The sequence below is a fragment of the Muntiacus reevesi genome, chromosome 8 (assembly GCF_963930625.1).
Source record: "Muntiacus reevesi chromosome 8, mMunRee1.1, whole genome shotgun sequence".
Lineage (NCBI taxonomy): Eukaryota > Metazoa > Chordata > Mammalia > Artiodactyla > Cervidae > Muntiacus > Muntiacus reevesi.
This window is the reverse complement of record NC_089256.1, coordinates 36,434,877-36,452,180: the sequence shown is the minus strand read 5'-3', so window position 1 is coordinate 36,452,180 and position 17,304 is coordinate 36,434,877. Positions and strand designations below refer to the sequence as shown.

At 41.9% G+C, this 17,304-nt stretch overlaps 1 protein-coding gene across 1 annotated transcript in view; it reads left to right on the top strand.

The window, feature by feature from the left end:
* CCDC80 (coiled-coil domain containing 80) overlaps positions 1–17,304 on the top strand; it is a 33,106-nt gene that overhangs the window by 956 nt on the left and 14,846 nt on the right. The window contains exons 2-3 of the mRNA XM_065942320.1: positions 300–2,200; positions 10,515–10,671. Of these exons, the coding sequence (XP_065798392.1) occupies positions 311–2,200; positions 10,515–10,671 (2,047 nt within the window). The 5' untranslated portion in view covers positions 300–310. The remainder of the gene's footprint in view (positions 1–299; positions 2,201–10,514; positions 10,672–17,304) is intronic.

Sequence of the window (17,304 nt, the reverse complement as noted above, 5' to 3'; positions counted from 1 at the left end):
GTTGAAACAGTCTGAATGGGGAACGGAGTTGAGTTTCCTGCTTAATGTAACTGTCTCTGCTAAGCACTGACAAATTACAGGGACTTAAAAGCAACAGGATCTCATTTGATTTTCCATTCTCTGACCTCCCTCCTTCTTCTCCAACCACCCCTTCCCCCTCTTCTTGGCCAAGATAGATAAAGAGATAATGCCCAGCTCTGTTTGCAATTAAATGATTTTCTTTCTTTCTTTCTTTCTTTCTTTTTTTTTTTTCCTCTGCCTTCCCCTTTCTGTGTTTTGACCCTGCTGCCTTCCCAAAGAGGACTGCACAATGATATGGAGAATGGGACCCAGTTTGACTATACTGCTGGCATTATTGCTGGTGTGTGGATCAGAACCCCACAGGCAGACGATGAATAGAGGAAGCCGCAGAGGGCAGAAAGTGCCTCTGTTTTCTGCTGTCAACAGAAGGCCAGCTCGGTTACTGAGGCACACGGGGAGGTCTCAGGGAATTGAGAGAACCACTCGGGAAGAACCAAACCTTCAGCCTCTCCAAAGAAGGAGGAGCATACCGGTATTGACAGTAGCTCATGCCACCGCACTGCCAGCCTCGCTGGGCATCCATGGGGCCCCAGTGAGAACTCAGAAGAGCCCAGCAGCTCGAAGCTCTACCCGTGAGATGGTCCGAGATGAGGGGTCCTCAGCTCGGTCAAGAATGTTGCGCTTCCCGTCTGGGTCCAGCTCTCCCAACATCCTTGCCAGCTTTGCAGGGAAAAACAGGGTATGGGTCATCTCGGCCCCACATGCCTCTGAAGGCTACTACCGGCTCATGATGAGCCTGCTGAAGGACGACGTGTATTGTGAGCTGGCTGAGAGGCACATCCAGCAGATCGTGCTGTTCCACCAGGCAGGCGAGGAAGGAGGCAAGGTGCGGAGGATCACCAGTGAGGGCCGCGTCCTGGAGCAGCCCTTGGACCCCAGCCTCATCCCGAAGCTGATGAGCTTCTTGAAGCTAGAGAAAGGCAAGTTCGGCATGGTGCTGTTGAAGAAGACATTGCAGGTGGAGGAACGCTACCCTTACCCTGTCAGGTTGGAAGCCATGTATGAGATCATTGACCAGGGCCCCATCCGCAGGATAGAGAAGATCAGGCAGAAGGGTTTTGTGCAAAAATGTAAGGCCTCTGGAGTCGAGGGCCAGGTGGTGGAGGAGGGGAACAATGGTGGAGAGGCAGGAAGGCCAGGCCTGAGTAGTGAGAAGAGGAAAGAGGAGCAGAGGAGAGCGCCAGTGCCACCCACCAGAGAGAGTCGGGTGAAGGTGATGAGAAGACCAGCCACCACTGCAGGGGCCCCTCACCCCCCTCCTCCAACCCCACGGGCCACCACGCTGCCTCCAGCTCCGGTCACAACAGTGACGCGGGCCACCTCTCGGGTGGTGACGGTAGCTGCAAGACCCACAACCACCACGGCGTTTCCGACCACCCAGAGGCCCTGGACCCCCCGAGTGCACCTTTCTTCGGCCCCCCACAAGCCCCCCGCAACAGCCGAGGTGACCACTGCCAAGGGGCCAGTGGCCTCCGAGAATCTCTACCCTCCGCCCAGGAAGGAGCAGCCCAGGGAGAGGCCCCCGACCACTAGGAGGCCCAGCAAGGCCACCAGCTTCGAGAGCTTCACAGCTGCCCCTTCCATCCCCATCTCCGAGCCCAGCACCAGGGTTGGCCTGGGCCGTTTCCGGGACAACCGCACAGACAGGCGGGAGCATGGCCCTAGAGAACCCAACGTGGTGCCAGGTCCTCACAAGCCAGCAAAGGGGAAACCTCCCAAAAGGAAAGCCCAGGACAAAATTCTTAGCAATGAGTATGAGGATAAGTATGACCTCAGCCGGCCGACCACCTCTCAGCTGGAGGAGGAGTTGCAGGGGGGACATATCCCCCCACAAAAAGCAAAGGAGTCTAAAAAGCATGAAAAACTTGAGAAACCCGAGAATGAGAAGAAAAAAAAGGTGAAGAGTGAGAAAGCAGACAAGTTACTCAAGAGTGAAAAGCAAGTGAAGAAGGACAAGGCTGAGAAAAAGAGCAGGCAGGAGAAAGAGAAGAACAAGAAGAAAAAAGTGGGGAGGACAGAGCAGGATGGCCACCTGAAACCCACAAAACCCTTCACTCAGAATCCCAGGAAGTTGGTGACCGACCTACTGGGGCCCTTTGAAGGCAAACGAAGGCTGCTTGTAAGTAATCTTCTCCTTGGCATTGTTCTGTGGGCTGTGGCAGTGTTAGGACTTGGAGTGTTATTTTTCTAAAATCACATTATTGGGTAGCAGGCTTTGGCTAAACAGGTAATCCGTCAGGAAGATCAGGAGGTTTATCAAAGAAGGACAGCCAGGCCAGTAGCTCCTTTTGACTTAGATGTTCTATGAACACAGACCCACGGGCCCTAAGTAGTCAGTGACTGAGGGATCTTAGCCATGAGCCCAGGGAAGCACTCAGCTCTTCTGTGCTCAACTTCTTCCAAACCCACCAGACCCATCCCCACCTTACAGCTCTCTTCCACAGGACAGTGCTAGATACAGCTCCCTTCTGCCAAGTTCAAAGAAGAATAAAAGAGTTAATAAAATGGAATGCATTGATGGCAGTCACAATTTAGGTAAAGGATTTCTTTCTGCATGAGCTTATAAACTGGAAGCATGTGTATGGGAAAATAGCAGGTCTATATCAACAGTTAGGTCTATATCAACAATTTGGAGACTCAAAGGGGAAAGCCTGGTTGGTGAGTGGGTATGACTGGTAGTGGGGAAGGGTCCTTGTTTGTTTAGCCCCACAAATATATTTTTAAAACCAACTAGCTAAAATTTTCTCTCCTAAAGCTTGCCTCCCCCACAACTGCCCAACTACCAGTAAGAAGCGAAACGAATGAAGTGTGGAAGCTGGGTTAATTGCTCCATTTTCTGATCCCTTAGAGGCATATATGAATTTGGAGTCAAGCTGTCATGTCAGTTTCTCCTGGGCCTCTAAAATGTGTGTGTGTGTGTGTGTGTGTGTGTGTGTGTGTGTGTGTGTGTGGAAAAGGAGACATGCGGTCCTCTTTGCCTGTGGTTCTGAGTGCCCTGGGTACCGAGCAAGTTCCAGGTCCATCTCAGTAACTCTTTTGGCCATTCCTTGACACCATCCAAAGAATGACACCAGAATCTAGTCAGACCCAAGAGGGCTTTGGGCAAGAATAAGCATCATCTTAAATATATGGGAAATTTTCATTATTGAAAATGACTCATCTTCTCAACGTCTCCTTGCCCTTATTTTAGTGCCCTTCCAAGATTTTGTCCCTAGCTTCTTAATACTGTGTTTTAATCCAGGCTGTCTAGGAGGAGAAGGGCATGATGCAGTTAATTCAGAGAAATAGATCTGTAAGTTAATGCCGGGTAACCTGAATCAGAAGTAATTCTCTCAGCTAGCTGGCTGGGAGGGAGCTGTCTCATGCCAGTGAGGACAGCATCTATCCTGCTGCAGACACAAGATGACTCCATGCCCTGCACTCCCACAGCCAAAAGAGAGATGCTCATCTCTCAAGGCATTTCTTAGAGGGTCTTTTCATTTTTCTAACTAAATGGATTAATGATCTGAGCAAAGTGACTCTGGTGCCCATTTATCTTTTAGGGGTTTCAAAAAGTTCAATGTGCTCACTTTGAAATGTTATTCAGAGCAGAATCCCTTGTGATATTTATCATGGATGGGGCATGTCCCCAAATTCTCTTAGCAGTTCCATCTGCTGTATCTTTGTAATAGAACAAAACCTAAATTTAGATTGATTCTACAGATTCCTGTGTGTGTGTGTGCCTTGTTATATACATTTTGTACGTTGGTACTCGTTTCTAACCAGAGCCTTAAAGTAACTATATAAACTTAAGTTAGCAGAGGATTGGCTGGCTATTAGAGTTGTTTAACAACTACTTGGTTGTTGCCAGAGTACACAGGTTTAAATGGGAATGTCCAGCCAAAACCAGAAGAATCATTGATTTCAGAGTAGAATTCTACCTGGTAAAGAACTTTTGGGGGCAAACTTCTCTCTTTTGGGTATGGGAAATCATCACTAGCATACTTTCTTGCCCTCTTTCTGAGTACCTGGATCTTTGTCCAGCATGGTCAGGTTTTAACCAGGGGGGAAATAATCATGGGTAAAGTGTCAGGATTGTAATTGTGCACCCATCTGGCAAATACTTCCACTGCCTCTAGCTCATGAGTCAGAAGAAAGGGGTTTTCATACTATATCCCTGATATTAGTCATGCCTTTCATTTCTTTCCATTCCCTTAGTCAGGGATTTGAAAGCCTGGCTGGGTCTTTTCTGCTTTTAACAGTATCCCTGATCATAAATTTCTAGTGAATGAAAACTCACACAACAGCTTCTGCTGATGTCATGTGAGGCAAAACAGAAACCAGCTGGGCTTGCTCATGGCAGTGTTGCTCTTGGACCAAGATCCAGGATTGTTATTAGACAGAAAATACCAACAGGAGGCATTTCAGCCTTGCATCTCGGTCCCATGTGTGCCTGGCTGATGATCATATCAGAACTGTGTTCTCTGAAGAGCTAATAATGTCGAAAATAAAAATGGATTAGAAAAGACTTGATAAAATAAATGCAACGGAAAGTTAAAAGATGGAGAGGAGTCTTTAACCAGACAGAGAGGAAACCAATGTCTCTGGGAGAAAGATTTTGCTGGTGCCGCTTATCTTTTTTCCATTCATTCTTCCTATCAAACATGGCTGATGTTATTCAGGAAGTTTCAGTGATTTAATTAATAGTCATTAAGGCATAGCAGCCTCCAAACTATTAAAGTACAGATGACAACATAAGCCCCCCAACTGGCCTCAACCTAACCCTGTGTGCTCAAACTGAAGTGATATTTGCATTCCAAGAAATTGTGCAGACCTTTTAGCTTCTCTTTCCAGATTTTCAGTAACCTGGTGCTCAGTGACAATAACCTAGTCCTTTGATTTACTTATATCCTTCTTTAATACTTAACTACTTAGAGAAACACTGGCAGTGATGGTACAGGTTATAGTTGGATGAATAGCATCCTAGTGATCTTAAGAGGAGCTACAGGTAGAGCTAGGTCAGAGGTCCAAACCTTCTGTCTCTCAGCTTGTCAACCAAAAGGGGGACATCCTGCAAGGTGCGTTGCTGAGACTGTGGATTAATTTTCACAACAATCCCATGAGGAAGGACTAATTAACTCCATTTACAGAAGCTTAGACAGATTGAGGAGTTTCCCAAGGTGTATAGCCAATACATGACAAAGCCAGAATTAAAACTGAGGTATGTTTGATTTTAAACTCAGGATCAATCACTTCCCCGTTCTGCCTTCCCAGGGATGTGAGCTTACTGTAGGCATGTGCCATAAAGGGAAACGGAAACTGAGAAATGAACCTGTTAGTAATACAAATGTTTTAAAATTCCTTTTCAATCTTGAATTACTCAGAAAAAACAGCAAGATATACCAATTGTCAACATTTTGTGTTGCACACTGATGTAGAGTTTCTTCCTTTAAAACCCATCTAGTTGTTTGTACCTCAACTCACTGGCTTTCCACATAGTCAAGTGGAGAACAATACATTGAATCCCAGTTAATCTAATCCCTCAGACTGATTGATGCTGGTCTGGGGATGACAAAATTGAGAATATGGATGAGTCTTTTATCATGGAAACAGTGAAATATGTGGGGTATAGCTGAAAAGTCATCATGCTGTGCTCTGTGCCCATTGACCTGTTTGTCAATGAACAAGAAGCTTCATCATGCTGAAATACATAAATTCAAGTTCAAGTATTCTTTGGAGACTGGATCTCCCATAATTCAAGTATGTTAGTACTTTTAATCTTACTACAGAAATTTGGATATTGGGATAATAATCTACTTACTTGGTTTAATTTTAGAAAAGAATATAAACCTCCTATTTACTGAGGCAAACTACCAGCTGACATGCCTTTTCTCAGAATCCTGTAAAAGTCTAATGTTTTGAGCTTAACACAGTACTTGGAGTAAGCTGACTTAAAATATCCTCCCCCCAGCATCTTCCCATTCCAATTTGCACCCTTTACTTATGCAAACTAGCTTCCTTATAGTCTGAGGCTCCTTGTGCCAACACGCCAGTTGGAAAGTTGGAATAGAAACATAAAAAAGAACAGCACAATTCTAGCTTCATGATACATGCCCTGATTTATCACCACCAGACTAGAAAGAGGCCAAGTGCCAGACAGTAAAGTTTACTGGGAAGTTCTGTGCTTAGTCTCTTCAGTCTTCTAAAATGCTCTTTTTAAAAAGAGGAGACTGGAAATGGTTACATTTTAAACACTGTTTGAAGTACTGCCACACTAGAAAATGAATGGGACATAGACGTCAATACACAGGGAAAGAGTCACTGAAATATGTTCAGATGATCAGCCTCCTTCACTTTCTGTGTTGCAAACTCAAGGAGCAGATTGAATGTAAAGGAATATGTCTGTGGGCTGAATCTAGCAGGGAACCACACCTCTAACAGGAGTGATTGATGTAACCTGAGGAGCACTATGCTTCTACTACCTACTAGGCAGTAGTAGGGCTGGGGCTTCAGTGCCTTGATGAATTGATACTCTAGTTATGAAGATGTGACATAAACATTAAACAAAATGGTAAATCAAGGAAATACATAAATTCCAGGTGACCCACGCAGATAATAAGAACAGTAATTAAAAGGAGAAAGTGATCGTTGTGGAACAGATGAGACTTTAAGGAGAATGCTGCATTTGAAGAATGACTCAGATTCTGATAAGGTGGAAGGGAGGGGAGGAGATTCTGGGTGAGAAGGGTGACATGGGTGAAGGCAAAGGAAGGAATATGAGTGAATTATTCAAAGGCAGCATACATCTATGATGCTCTGGTGTACATAGCCTGTATATATTTATCTAATATATATACTAGTATATATGCTTGATTCACTACTTTATGAGTTCGTAGGAAAGTTGTTCCGAAGATAAGAAAACCAAGGTTTACTGGGAAGATCCAGAGGAATTGGGTGGAGAGGGAGGTGGGATGGGGGACCGGGATGGGGAATTCGTGTAACTCTATGGCTGATTCATATCAATGTATGACAAAACCCACTGAAAAATAAAAATTAAAAAAAAAAGAAAACCAAGGTTTAGAAGGTTAAAAGGCTTTGCTGAGGCTACAGAGTAGCCAGGGGTTGAACTAGGATAAAAGTGCAGGTCTTCGGATTTTGACTACAATCACCCTTTCTCTTTGCCAGTCAGTGTAGATTCCTTTCATTTTTCATAATTTAGGCCAGTCCAGGGTGAAGAGGTCACATAAGGGAGGAATAGGAGGAAAGGTTAGCAAGAGAGAGCCTGAGGCCAGGTTGTGGAGGGCTAGAATCTAGGAAGTGAGTCATGCTAAATGAATATTACCTCCCAGGTGGGTTAAGTCTTCCCTGGGCAAAGGGCCTGAGGTGAAAGTAAGCATCAGAGCCCTCTATTTATTTAAGTGTAGTTCCCACTGGGTTTCCACAGTCTAAGGCTACTGTGTTCAGAGATACATGGGAGAAGCTGCCTGGCAGATGAGGTTTGGTATGACTGTATATTCTCTGAAATTCTCAGTTATGCACAAGGGGAAGAAAGAGACCAGAAGGGGCTTTGAAAACTCTTAAAATCCTGTCATAGCATAATCTGTCCATGGACTGTAAAGGTCCATGAATGAAATGGAGTCTATGCATGGATCTGAAGTTTCAGAGCATGTATTCTAAACATGAGCCTATCCTTCCTTTTGGGCTTCCCTGGTGGCTCAGACAGTGAAGAATCTGCCTGCGGTGCAGGAGACCCAGGTTCAACCCCTGGGTTGGTAAGATCCCCTGGAGAAGGGCATGGCAGCCCACTCCAGTATTCTTACCTGGAGAATTCCATGAAAAGAGGAGCCTGGCTGACTACAGCCATGGATTCTCAAATAGTCCGACAGAACTGAGTGACTAACACTTTTACTTTCTTTCAGCCTTCCTTTAGGTCAGGGGGTCCAAAATCATTACTTTCAATTTCTTTTTTACTATTTTGTTTCCTCACTTAAACATTCATTTTATGTATTTCAAAATAGTGTGTCTGTGAGCCAAGACAAGCCAAAAATAAAAGACTAAAATATACCAACTGAAAACAAAACACCTAGATATGGACTACCTTCAAAGCATAAAGAAATATTTTCAAATGCCAGGTAGCTAATTAAAAAACTAACAAAGCAAAAATACCATCACTATATCTTTCTATAGCCTCCTTAAATCTTTTTTAACGCTAAGTATGAATCAATGAATAAATTAAGGGAAATTTATTATTTTTCCTCTTGGGGAATTATATTTCTAAAACAAGCATTTCCTATCTGCCCTGTCCATCTGGAGAGGTGCATAAACACAAAATCAAAAATAGATGAAATCTTGTCTTCTTAAAATAAATAACAATCTGAGAAAACATAAACAAAAGCTTCATCGTGGAAAAATCTTCGTTAATGTTCTACTCAAAAGCTATTGAATTCATTTTGATTTCCATGAAGGATACTATTTTGTCAAGCACAGAGAATTCTTAGAAGGGAATGCCTACAGGCCATAATAAATACATTTTGGACAAAACAAAATAAACAGCAAAATGAGCTGGGACCAGATTTATTACTATCTTGATAAAGTATTTGATAAAGAGTTTAACAACATGGTGACATCCCTTCTGCAAAATGCCAAGCTAATAGCCACAAATTTCAGGAATATTTTGTAAGGTTAGACGGGTAAGTAGAAAAGTGCTTGATAAACTGGTCAAATGAAAGGAAGTGTATAGATGGGGGAAATCTCTGGTGGTCCAATTCAATCCCTGGTCAGGGAACTAAGACCCCACAAGCTCCACCATGCTGTGAGGTCCCCCCCAACAACAACAACAACAAAAAAGAATAAGAGAGAGAGAGAGCATATAGAGGCTGGCCTCTGAGCTAATGAGAAACCTGCCTAGGTTTCTTATCATTCAAAACACAGACTAAACTGTGTTTTTTGCAGACATCAACTGATTAAGCTGTTTGGGGTTGCTGCTGCTGCTAAGTCGCTTCAGTCGTGTCCGACTCTGTGTGACCCCATAGATGGCAGACCACCAGGCTCCCCCGTCCCTGGGATTCCCCAGGCAAGAACCCTGGAGTGGGTTGCCATTGCCTTCTCCAATGCATGAAAGTGAAAAGTGAAAGTGAAGTCGCTCAGTCGTGTCTGACTCCTAGCAACCCAATGGACTGCAGCCTACCAGGCTCCTCTGTCCATGGGATTTTCCAGGCAAGAGTACTGGAGTGGGGTGCCATTTAGAGAGATTAAAAAAACCCTGGTCATCATCAGAATAAAATTTCATGTCCTTCCACCTCAGGGCAAACAGCACACGCCCACACATTTGTTGGACGTGCTACACAATCCTGGTTCTCTTCAGGAAGAAGCTAGTAAAATTGGAGAAGACTCAGGAAAAGGCAATAAAAGTAATCACCATAGTAGAAAGACTTATATCTGGCTAGATTACAACTTTGAGGCCTTCTTAGGGAGAGAGTTCAAGAGGAATCTCGAAAAATAAGAGTATCCTCATTTTATCCAAAATAGTGAAATCTGTGTTTTCCCAGACAGCTGGTGGTTAAAGCATCTCTTTTTATTGCTCTGTCTTTTTCCTCAGGGGAAGTCAGGGGGTCAAACTGAGTGAGAGAGACACATGGGCTAGGTGAAAAATGCCAGGTTTGAATTGGAAAGAAGGCTGAACAGAAAGAGAAAAATTCATCCTCTTGGAGGGTTTCAGCATCAAAGACATCCACCATGAGCTCTGTGCAGGCCCAATGTGACAATGATTATATTCTGAGACAAAACTGGGCCAAAGGGCCATTCTAAAAATTCTCTGCAAGTTTACTTAATGAAAATTCTAAGTTGTGGAATGTTTCATAGTGCCCAAGACCTGGCTATGAAACTCAGCCCCGTAAGATGTGAAGTAATAGTGGTAGCCACCGAATTCACGAGTGTCTGAGCAGCCAATTAAGGTAAGGAAGATCAAAATAAAGGGAGAGAGATAGCATTTATTGGACAATTATTGCATGCCAAGTGTCATGTAATGCTTACAACAAACAGCCTTGTGAAAGAAGTATTCCTGTGCGGAGTTCATAAATGAGAAAACCCAGACACGTGGAGACTGATAATGAAGGCAAACGACAGTGGAAGTGAGCAGAAACTCTAAACTGTCTGGAATCATTTTTTTAAGAAGGTCTTTCCAAATAGTCTCTTTTGGCTTTCCAGTTTAGGTGTCAGTCTAGTTTAGGAATGGCAACCTACTCCAGTATTCTTGCCTGGAGAATTCCATGGACAGAGGAGCTTGGTGGGCTATAGTCCGTAGGGTCACAAAGAGTTGGATGTGACTTAGCAACTAACACACACATCCTGTCAGTCACCATCAGCCCTCTATTCCAGATCATCCCTCTGACTTTTCCCTCAGTGTGAAACTATCACTCTGAGTTAATTTTTTGCTTGCTTTTTCCCTCCTCCAGCTGATCACCACTCCCAAGGCTGAAAACAGCATGTATGTGCAGCAGCGAGATGAGTATCTGGAAAGTTTCTGCAAGATGGCCACCAGGAAAGTCTCCGTGATCACCATCTTCGGCCCTGTCAGCAACAGCACCATGAAAATCGACCACTTCCAGCTAGGTTCTCTGAAACAACTTAATTATTATATTATTGCTTTTCTCTTAGCTAAGGTGGGGCATGCCTTATAGGAGAGGTTCGTGGGGAATCAAAAGGAAAATTTGGGTTTCACAGAGGGCTTTCTTGTGGTAACAAAGGTCAGTCTGCCTAACTAGTAACTGTCTTGGATGGTTCTGGCTTAAGTTTTGAACACTTAAATGAAAAATATGCAAACAGTCTACAGTTTGAAAGTCAATAAGATGGAGGAAAAGGAGAGAAGTAATTCAGTGGGGCAGGGGTGGGGGAGGTATTCTGACATAGAATAGCCAGAGAGGTATTCTGACACTTTCTTCTGTATCCTGCGTCTTCTTGCCTGTGAGCAGCACCATCTGATCCTCCTTCGGCCTCTATGCTGCAGGCAACTCCCTCATAAATAGGGTCCCGCACACCCTTCAGAGTCCTTGACTCTGGCCAGGCTCGGGGAGAGTGAGTGGGGGCTGAGAGAAGCTGTGAAACTAAATGAAAAGTCACTGGAAATATGGACTGAATGGCGCCCACATCCTTTTGGAAAGCAGAAGAATTTGACTGAATGTAGAGTTGTCACAATTTTTCATATTAATGATGCATGTGAGGCATACAACTCAGTGTTGAGCAGCTAAGGTCTAACTTGCCATGGTTCTCGTGGGAACATGGCAAAATTTACTGTGAGTAGTTATGCCTCATGGTCAGAAGCCCCAGATCTGACCCACCCAGTTTCTTTTATAATTATTACATCTCTAGAGCTTTATTTAAAAACAAAAATCTTTCTTTCTTACATAATTTTTCTACTTTTGTTTACTGTTGTTTCAACTATAATGAAAATCCTTTTTGTGCCATTTGCATATCCTGCATATTTTTCATAAAATATATTTTGTCTGAAAGCACATAAAGCATACTTTTTCCCATTAGGTAGCAATTTCTGAGGGAGTGGGGGGCCTTACCGCAGCATGTGGGAATCTTACTTCACCTACCAGGGATCGAACCCTTGCTCTCTCCTGTACAGAGTATTAACCATTAGATCACCAGGGAAGTCCCTCCATTAATTAACATTTAACTTCATTACATATAACATCTTACTTCACAGATTTTTCTGTCACATACTCTTGGTGCTATGAACACATATCAGTTGTAATTAAGTCATGATAATGTCTGTTGATTTTTAACATAGTCTAGCTTTCTAAATCATATATGTATTTTTTACTTTTGTAAAGACACTTAGCGTGAGATCTATCCTAAACTAATTTTTAAGTGTGCAATACAGTATTGTTTATTATAGGTACAGTGTTGGCCAGCCAGTCTCCCTAATTTATTTAGGTATGAAGTTTCAGCTGTGCATTCTCTATTTTTATTAGCTCACTTTTCCCTGAGATAGTTCAAAAGGAAAATAAATAGCATCTTTTCCAATGTATTAGGAGCCCCTGGTGGCTCAGATGGTAAAGAGTTTGCCTGCAGTGCAGGAGACCTGGGTTCTATCCCTGGGTCAGGAAGATCCTCTAGAGAAGGAAATGGCAACCCACTCCAGGATTCTTACCAACTCACAAAGAGTTGGACATGACTGAACAGCTTCACTTTTTCAATGTCTTATCATAAGTCATTAGTGGAGCAGTGATTGATTTGTGGACATTTATTCCTTACAATGCATATGTTTTTCAGGGAGAACAAAAAGAGAGAGTTACCTTACTCTTTGTTGGTAAGAGTCCTTACCAACAACAACCAATAATCATACATGCAAAAGACACAAAAGAGGTTCTAGAGTCAACGAGGTTCAAATCCACAGTCATAATGTATATTTGCATGTAACCTTGAGCAAGTTACTTCCTAAGTCTCAGCTTAGAACATAGTTATATCCATTTCATAGGTGATGATGAGGATTTAATGCTGTTACTGTGGTCATCACCACCATTTGATCTGGAGATCAATGAGCTGTCAGAGGGCCTAGAGCACTATAATTGAAAAATACTTGTAATTGCTTTCTGCTTATTAACAAGGAATCCTCACAGCTGCTCCTCAGGATCAGGCTGCCTTAATCCTGTCGGTGACAAAACTGAAGCCCAAGAGACTAATACTGCAAAGCCACATGTTTGGTGCTTAACTGGGAGTCAACCTTTGGCTTCCAGGATTGTCAAATAGTAGCAGGAGCCAGTGAGCTTGATTATAATCCAGATGTCTTGAGAGGAAGTAGGCACCCAATCCAGTACAGAGACTTGCTGGCTGGTGATGAAAGCCTTCCTCCACCAGGTGTTCCTGGTATCAAATGTGTCACCCACCAACTCACACAAAGAATTCTCGTTCCTTATTTCAGAGAAGTTTGGAAAAATCATTATGTCTTCCACCTCAACCTGTGCATGGTCCTAACTGTTACAAACATCTTGTGCTGCTTGGCAACCTGTTAGCATGAATCCTGATGTCTTTTAGACATCTGGATTGAATATGAACTGTAGAGGATGAAGATTTTCTTTTCTGCCTTATTGGAAGTCAGATATTGTGATTTGGTTGTTTGCCACTCATTGAATGGCAGCTTGGACATGATTTGGGGGGCCTTTGATTTTGTTGCTCATCTAATTCCTGGAAGGCCTGTCTCTCCTTGTGTCATGTCCCAGGTTACCTTTATGAGAAAGGCTGTAGTGCATTCAGCCAAGACTGGGAGTCAGCCATGAGAAAATAGAAGTTGGCATGCACCATGGTCTCAGTAAACCAATCTCCAGCCTTGACCGATTTTCAGCTGGAAATCTGTCAGATGGCCTTACTTTCCTTAAAAATAAATCAAGCACTCTCTACTCTTCCAGACTTTTACGGGGCCTTAAAAACAGAGGCCCACATCCAGCTACAGTGTGGGCTGTACTCACCAGCTGGTCCATCTTGCTAAATGTATTTGAATTATAGGCGATGAACCTATACATACCAGGAAGCCTACTTTAAGATTTCAGTCATTAGCCTAATGAAAGTTATTCATTCTTGAGAAAATTCCAGTGCAGAATAAGCCTATCTGGTTTTGGTAGCCCAGAGTATATTATACATGAGGGTTTAGAATGACTCAACATACACACACACACAAATTAAAAATAAAGAAAAAAATTTTTAAAGATAAAAAATAGAGTGACCTAACACATAAAGGCATTTTTAATTGTCAGAGATATTTAAAATATCAATTTGAGATAGAAATCTTGGTGTCTATGCTAAGAGGATGGATTATAGAGGAAGTTTGTCAGGTGGGAAGGAGTTGCTGGCTAAAGGCATTTTATTATAGAATGAAAAGAGAAGAGGGAGGAAAATATAGTGGGCATGTGTATATGTATATTTATTTGCTTAGCAAAATATATAGGTGAAAAATATTATTGACACTGGTATTGATCACTAAGCTTTAAGAGCTAATTTTTGGGGGGGAGAAGGCAATTTTTTGATAGCTTCTTCTGAAGAAATGAAAAAAGGAAAGAGGAATAGTTGGTGGAAGTGGAATGTGGCAACAAGGAGAGGCAATTCTGATTCCTTAGTCATAAGAGTAGGGAATTCCTAGGTGAGTCTCTGGAGTAACTTTTATACCTGAGACTGATAGAATCCATTTCAGCCTAGAATATTCTGTCTTTTATCCTGTTGAGAATTGTCCTTTATGGACAACCTCACAACCATCCGGATCCATAATAAGGCAGAAATGCTGCTTTCCCACAGAAGCATCTGAAAAATTGACCCTTTGTCCCAATTCCTCCCTTCTTCAGTGATGGTAATGCCTGGCAGCTGCCTTCTGTAGACCCTGCCACTCTGTGCTAGGAGACAAGGCTGGATGAGTGATCAAACTTTCAAACAATGCCTTTGGTGTCCCTCTCTGTTTATTCAGGTTTTGATTATCAATCAGTTTGTCCCCTAACTTGTGTGACCACCCATTGCACTGCCTCTAACATCAAGCTTATCACTGTCAAGATCAACCCCTGACAAGCAAGGGATTAAAAGTACCTGATAAGTCAAGTGTATAAAACAAGTGCTTGACGAATGTGGTGGAGGGACAAGCTCTTCCAGTTGCAGTTATCACAGTATTGTATGTATCACAGAGTTCTGAAAAGGGAGTGGATTTAAAGGAGGAGCCTTGAAACTGAGTAGATTTTTTTTTTGATTGATGATGACGCTATCAAAAATACTTTTTGTTTTTATTCAATTTTTTAAACAAATGATACATTTTTTGGATTCCAATGTCAACACTATATAAAAAGGCATTAACAGACAAGTCTTACACCCATTCTTGACCCTTATTATTCTCTGCTGCCACAGTAATGTTTATGATTCCTTGTTGATCCATTTAATGGCTTCTTTATGCAAACACAAATCAATATAGATACCTATATTCCCCTTCTCTCTCTTTTTTAAACAGAAAAGTGTTTTATTACCTTGAGTTGGAAAAATCTTTTTTTTTTCACTTGAAATATAGCTGATTTACAGTGTTGTATTAGTTCCAGGTATATAGTGAAGTGATTCATGTATGTATAATTATAAACTCTTTTTCAGATTCTTTTCTGTTACAGATTATTACAAAATATTGAATACAGTTCCCTGTGCTACACAGTAGTTCCTTATTCCTTTTCCCTTCTTTTTACACAATCAGTTCAGTTCAGTCACTCAGTCGTGTCTGACTCTTTGTGACCCCACAGAAGCATCTGAAAAATTGACCCTTTGCCCCAAAGGGTCTGCAGCATGCCAGGCCCCTGTCCATCACCAGTTCCCTGAACTTGCTCAGACTCATGTCCATCGAGTTGGTGAGGCCATTCAACCATGTCATCCTCTGTTGTCCCCTTCTCCTCCTGCCTTCAATCTTGCCCAGTATCAGGGTCTTTTCTTATGAGTCAGTTCTTCACATCAGGTGACCAAAGTATTAGAGCTTCAACTTTAGCATCAATTCTTCCAATGAATATTCAGTACTGATTTCCTTTAGGATTGACTGGTTTGATCTCCTTGCAGTCCAAGGGACTCTCAAGAGCCTTCTCCAACACCACAGTTCAAAAGCATCAATTCCTTGGCACTCAGCTTTCTTTATGGTTCATCCATACATGACTAGTGGAAAAAACATAGTTTTGACTAGACATAGCAAAGTAATGTCTCTGCTTTTTAATATGCTGTCTAGGTGAGTAATAGCTTTTCTTCCAAAGAGCAAGCATCTTTTAATTTCATGGCTGCAGTCACCATCTGCAGTGATTTTGGAGCCCAAGAAAATAAAGTCTGTCACTGTTTCCATTATTTCCCTATCTATTTGCCATGAAGTGATGGGACCAGATGCCATGATCTTAATTTTTTTGAAAATTGAGTTTTAAGCCAACTTTTTCACTCTTCTCTTTCACTTTCATCAAGAGGCTCTTTAGTTCCTCTTTGCTTTCTTCCATAATGGTGGCGTCATCTACATATCTGAGGTTATTGATATTTCTCTGGGCAGCCTTGATTCCAGCTTGTGATTCATCCAGCCTGGCATTTCGCATGATGTAGTTTGCATATAAGTTAAATAAATAGGTGACAATATACAGCCTTGATGTACTCCTTTCCCAATTTGGAACCAGTCTGTTTTTCCATGTCCGGTTCTAACTGTTGATTCTTGACCTGCATACAGATTTCTCAGGAGACAGGTAAGGTGGTCTGGAATTCCCATCTCTTGAAGAATTTTCCACAATTTTCTATGATCCACACAATCAAAGACTCTAGCATAGTCAATGAAGCAGAGTAGATGGTTTTTTTGGAATTCTCTTGCTGTTTCTATCATCCAGCGGATATTGGCAATTTGATCTCTGGTACAAGTAATAGTATATTATATATCTGTTTTGCATTGTTTTTCACCTAAGTGTATTTCTGGAGATCTTTTCTTATTAGTACATAGAGATCTTCCTCATTTTTTATTAAGCTATTCTGAGATTCTACCATAGTTTATTTAACCACTCCTCTTGTTGAGGAACATTTGGATTGCTTTCAGTATATTGTTATTATAAACAATTTCAGAATTAACCTGTACACATATCACTCTATGTATGTGGGTATTTCTTTACAATGGATTCTGAGAAGTAAGATTGTTGGGCCAAATGGAAAGTATATCTAGCTTTGGTAGATATCACCAAACTTCTCTCCATGCAAGTTGTGTGATGTTGCAAAACCACCAAAAATGTGTAAGAATATCCATATCTCCAAGCATCTTGAATAGAATGTATGATCAAAGTTGTGAATGCTTTTAGCCAATGCTGTATGTGAAAAATGGTATCTTAAATGTGATATAATATTGGGTTGCATTTCTCTTTTTATAAATGTGTTTGAAGATTTTTTTCATATATTTCAGGCAACTTTATACTTTGTTTTTAGTGTCATTTGCTTATTTCTCTATTGGGTTGTTGGTTTTTTTAATCTCAATTTATAGGTATTCGTTATGAGATACTGACCTAGTTTGGGGGTGGAGTTCAGGAGTTTGTTTTAAAAGTGTTGCTCAAGTGATTCTGATTTGCAGTTAAATTTGGTCTACAGCAGAAAGTTGAGTGGCAGAGAGAAGGCAAGAGAGGTCTAGAAATGTAGATTGGCACCCAATTTTAGAGAATTTCAAATACCAGGAAAGAAAATTCAAACTTAATTTGGTAAATTAAGTGAAGTCACTAAAGATTTCTA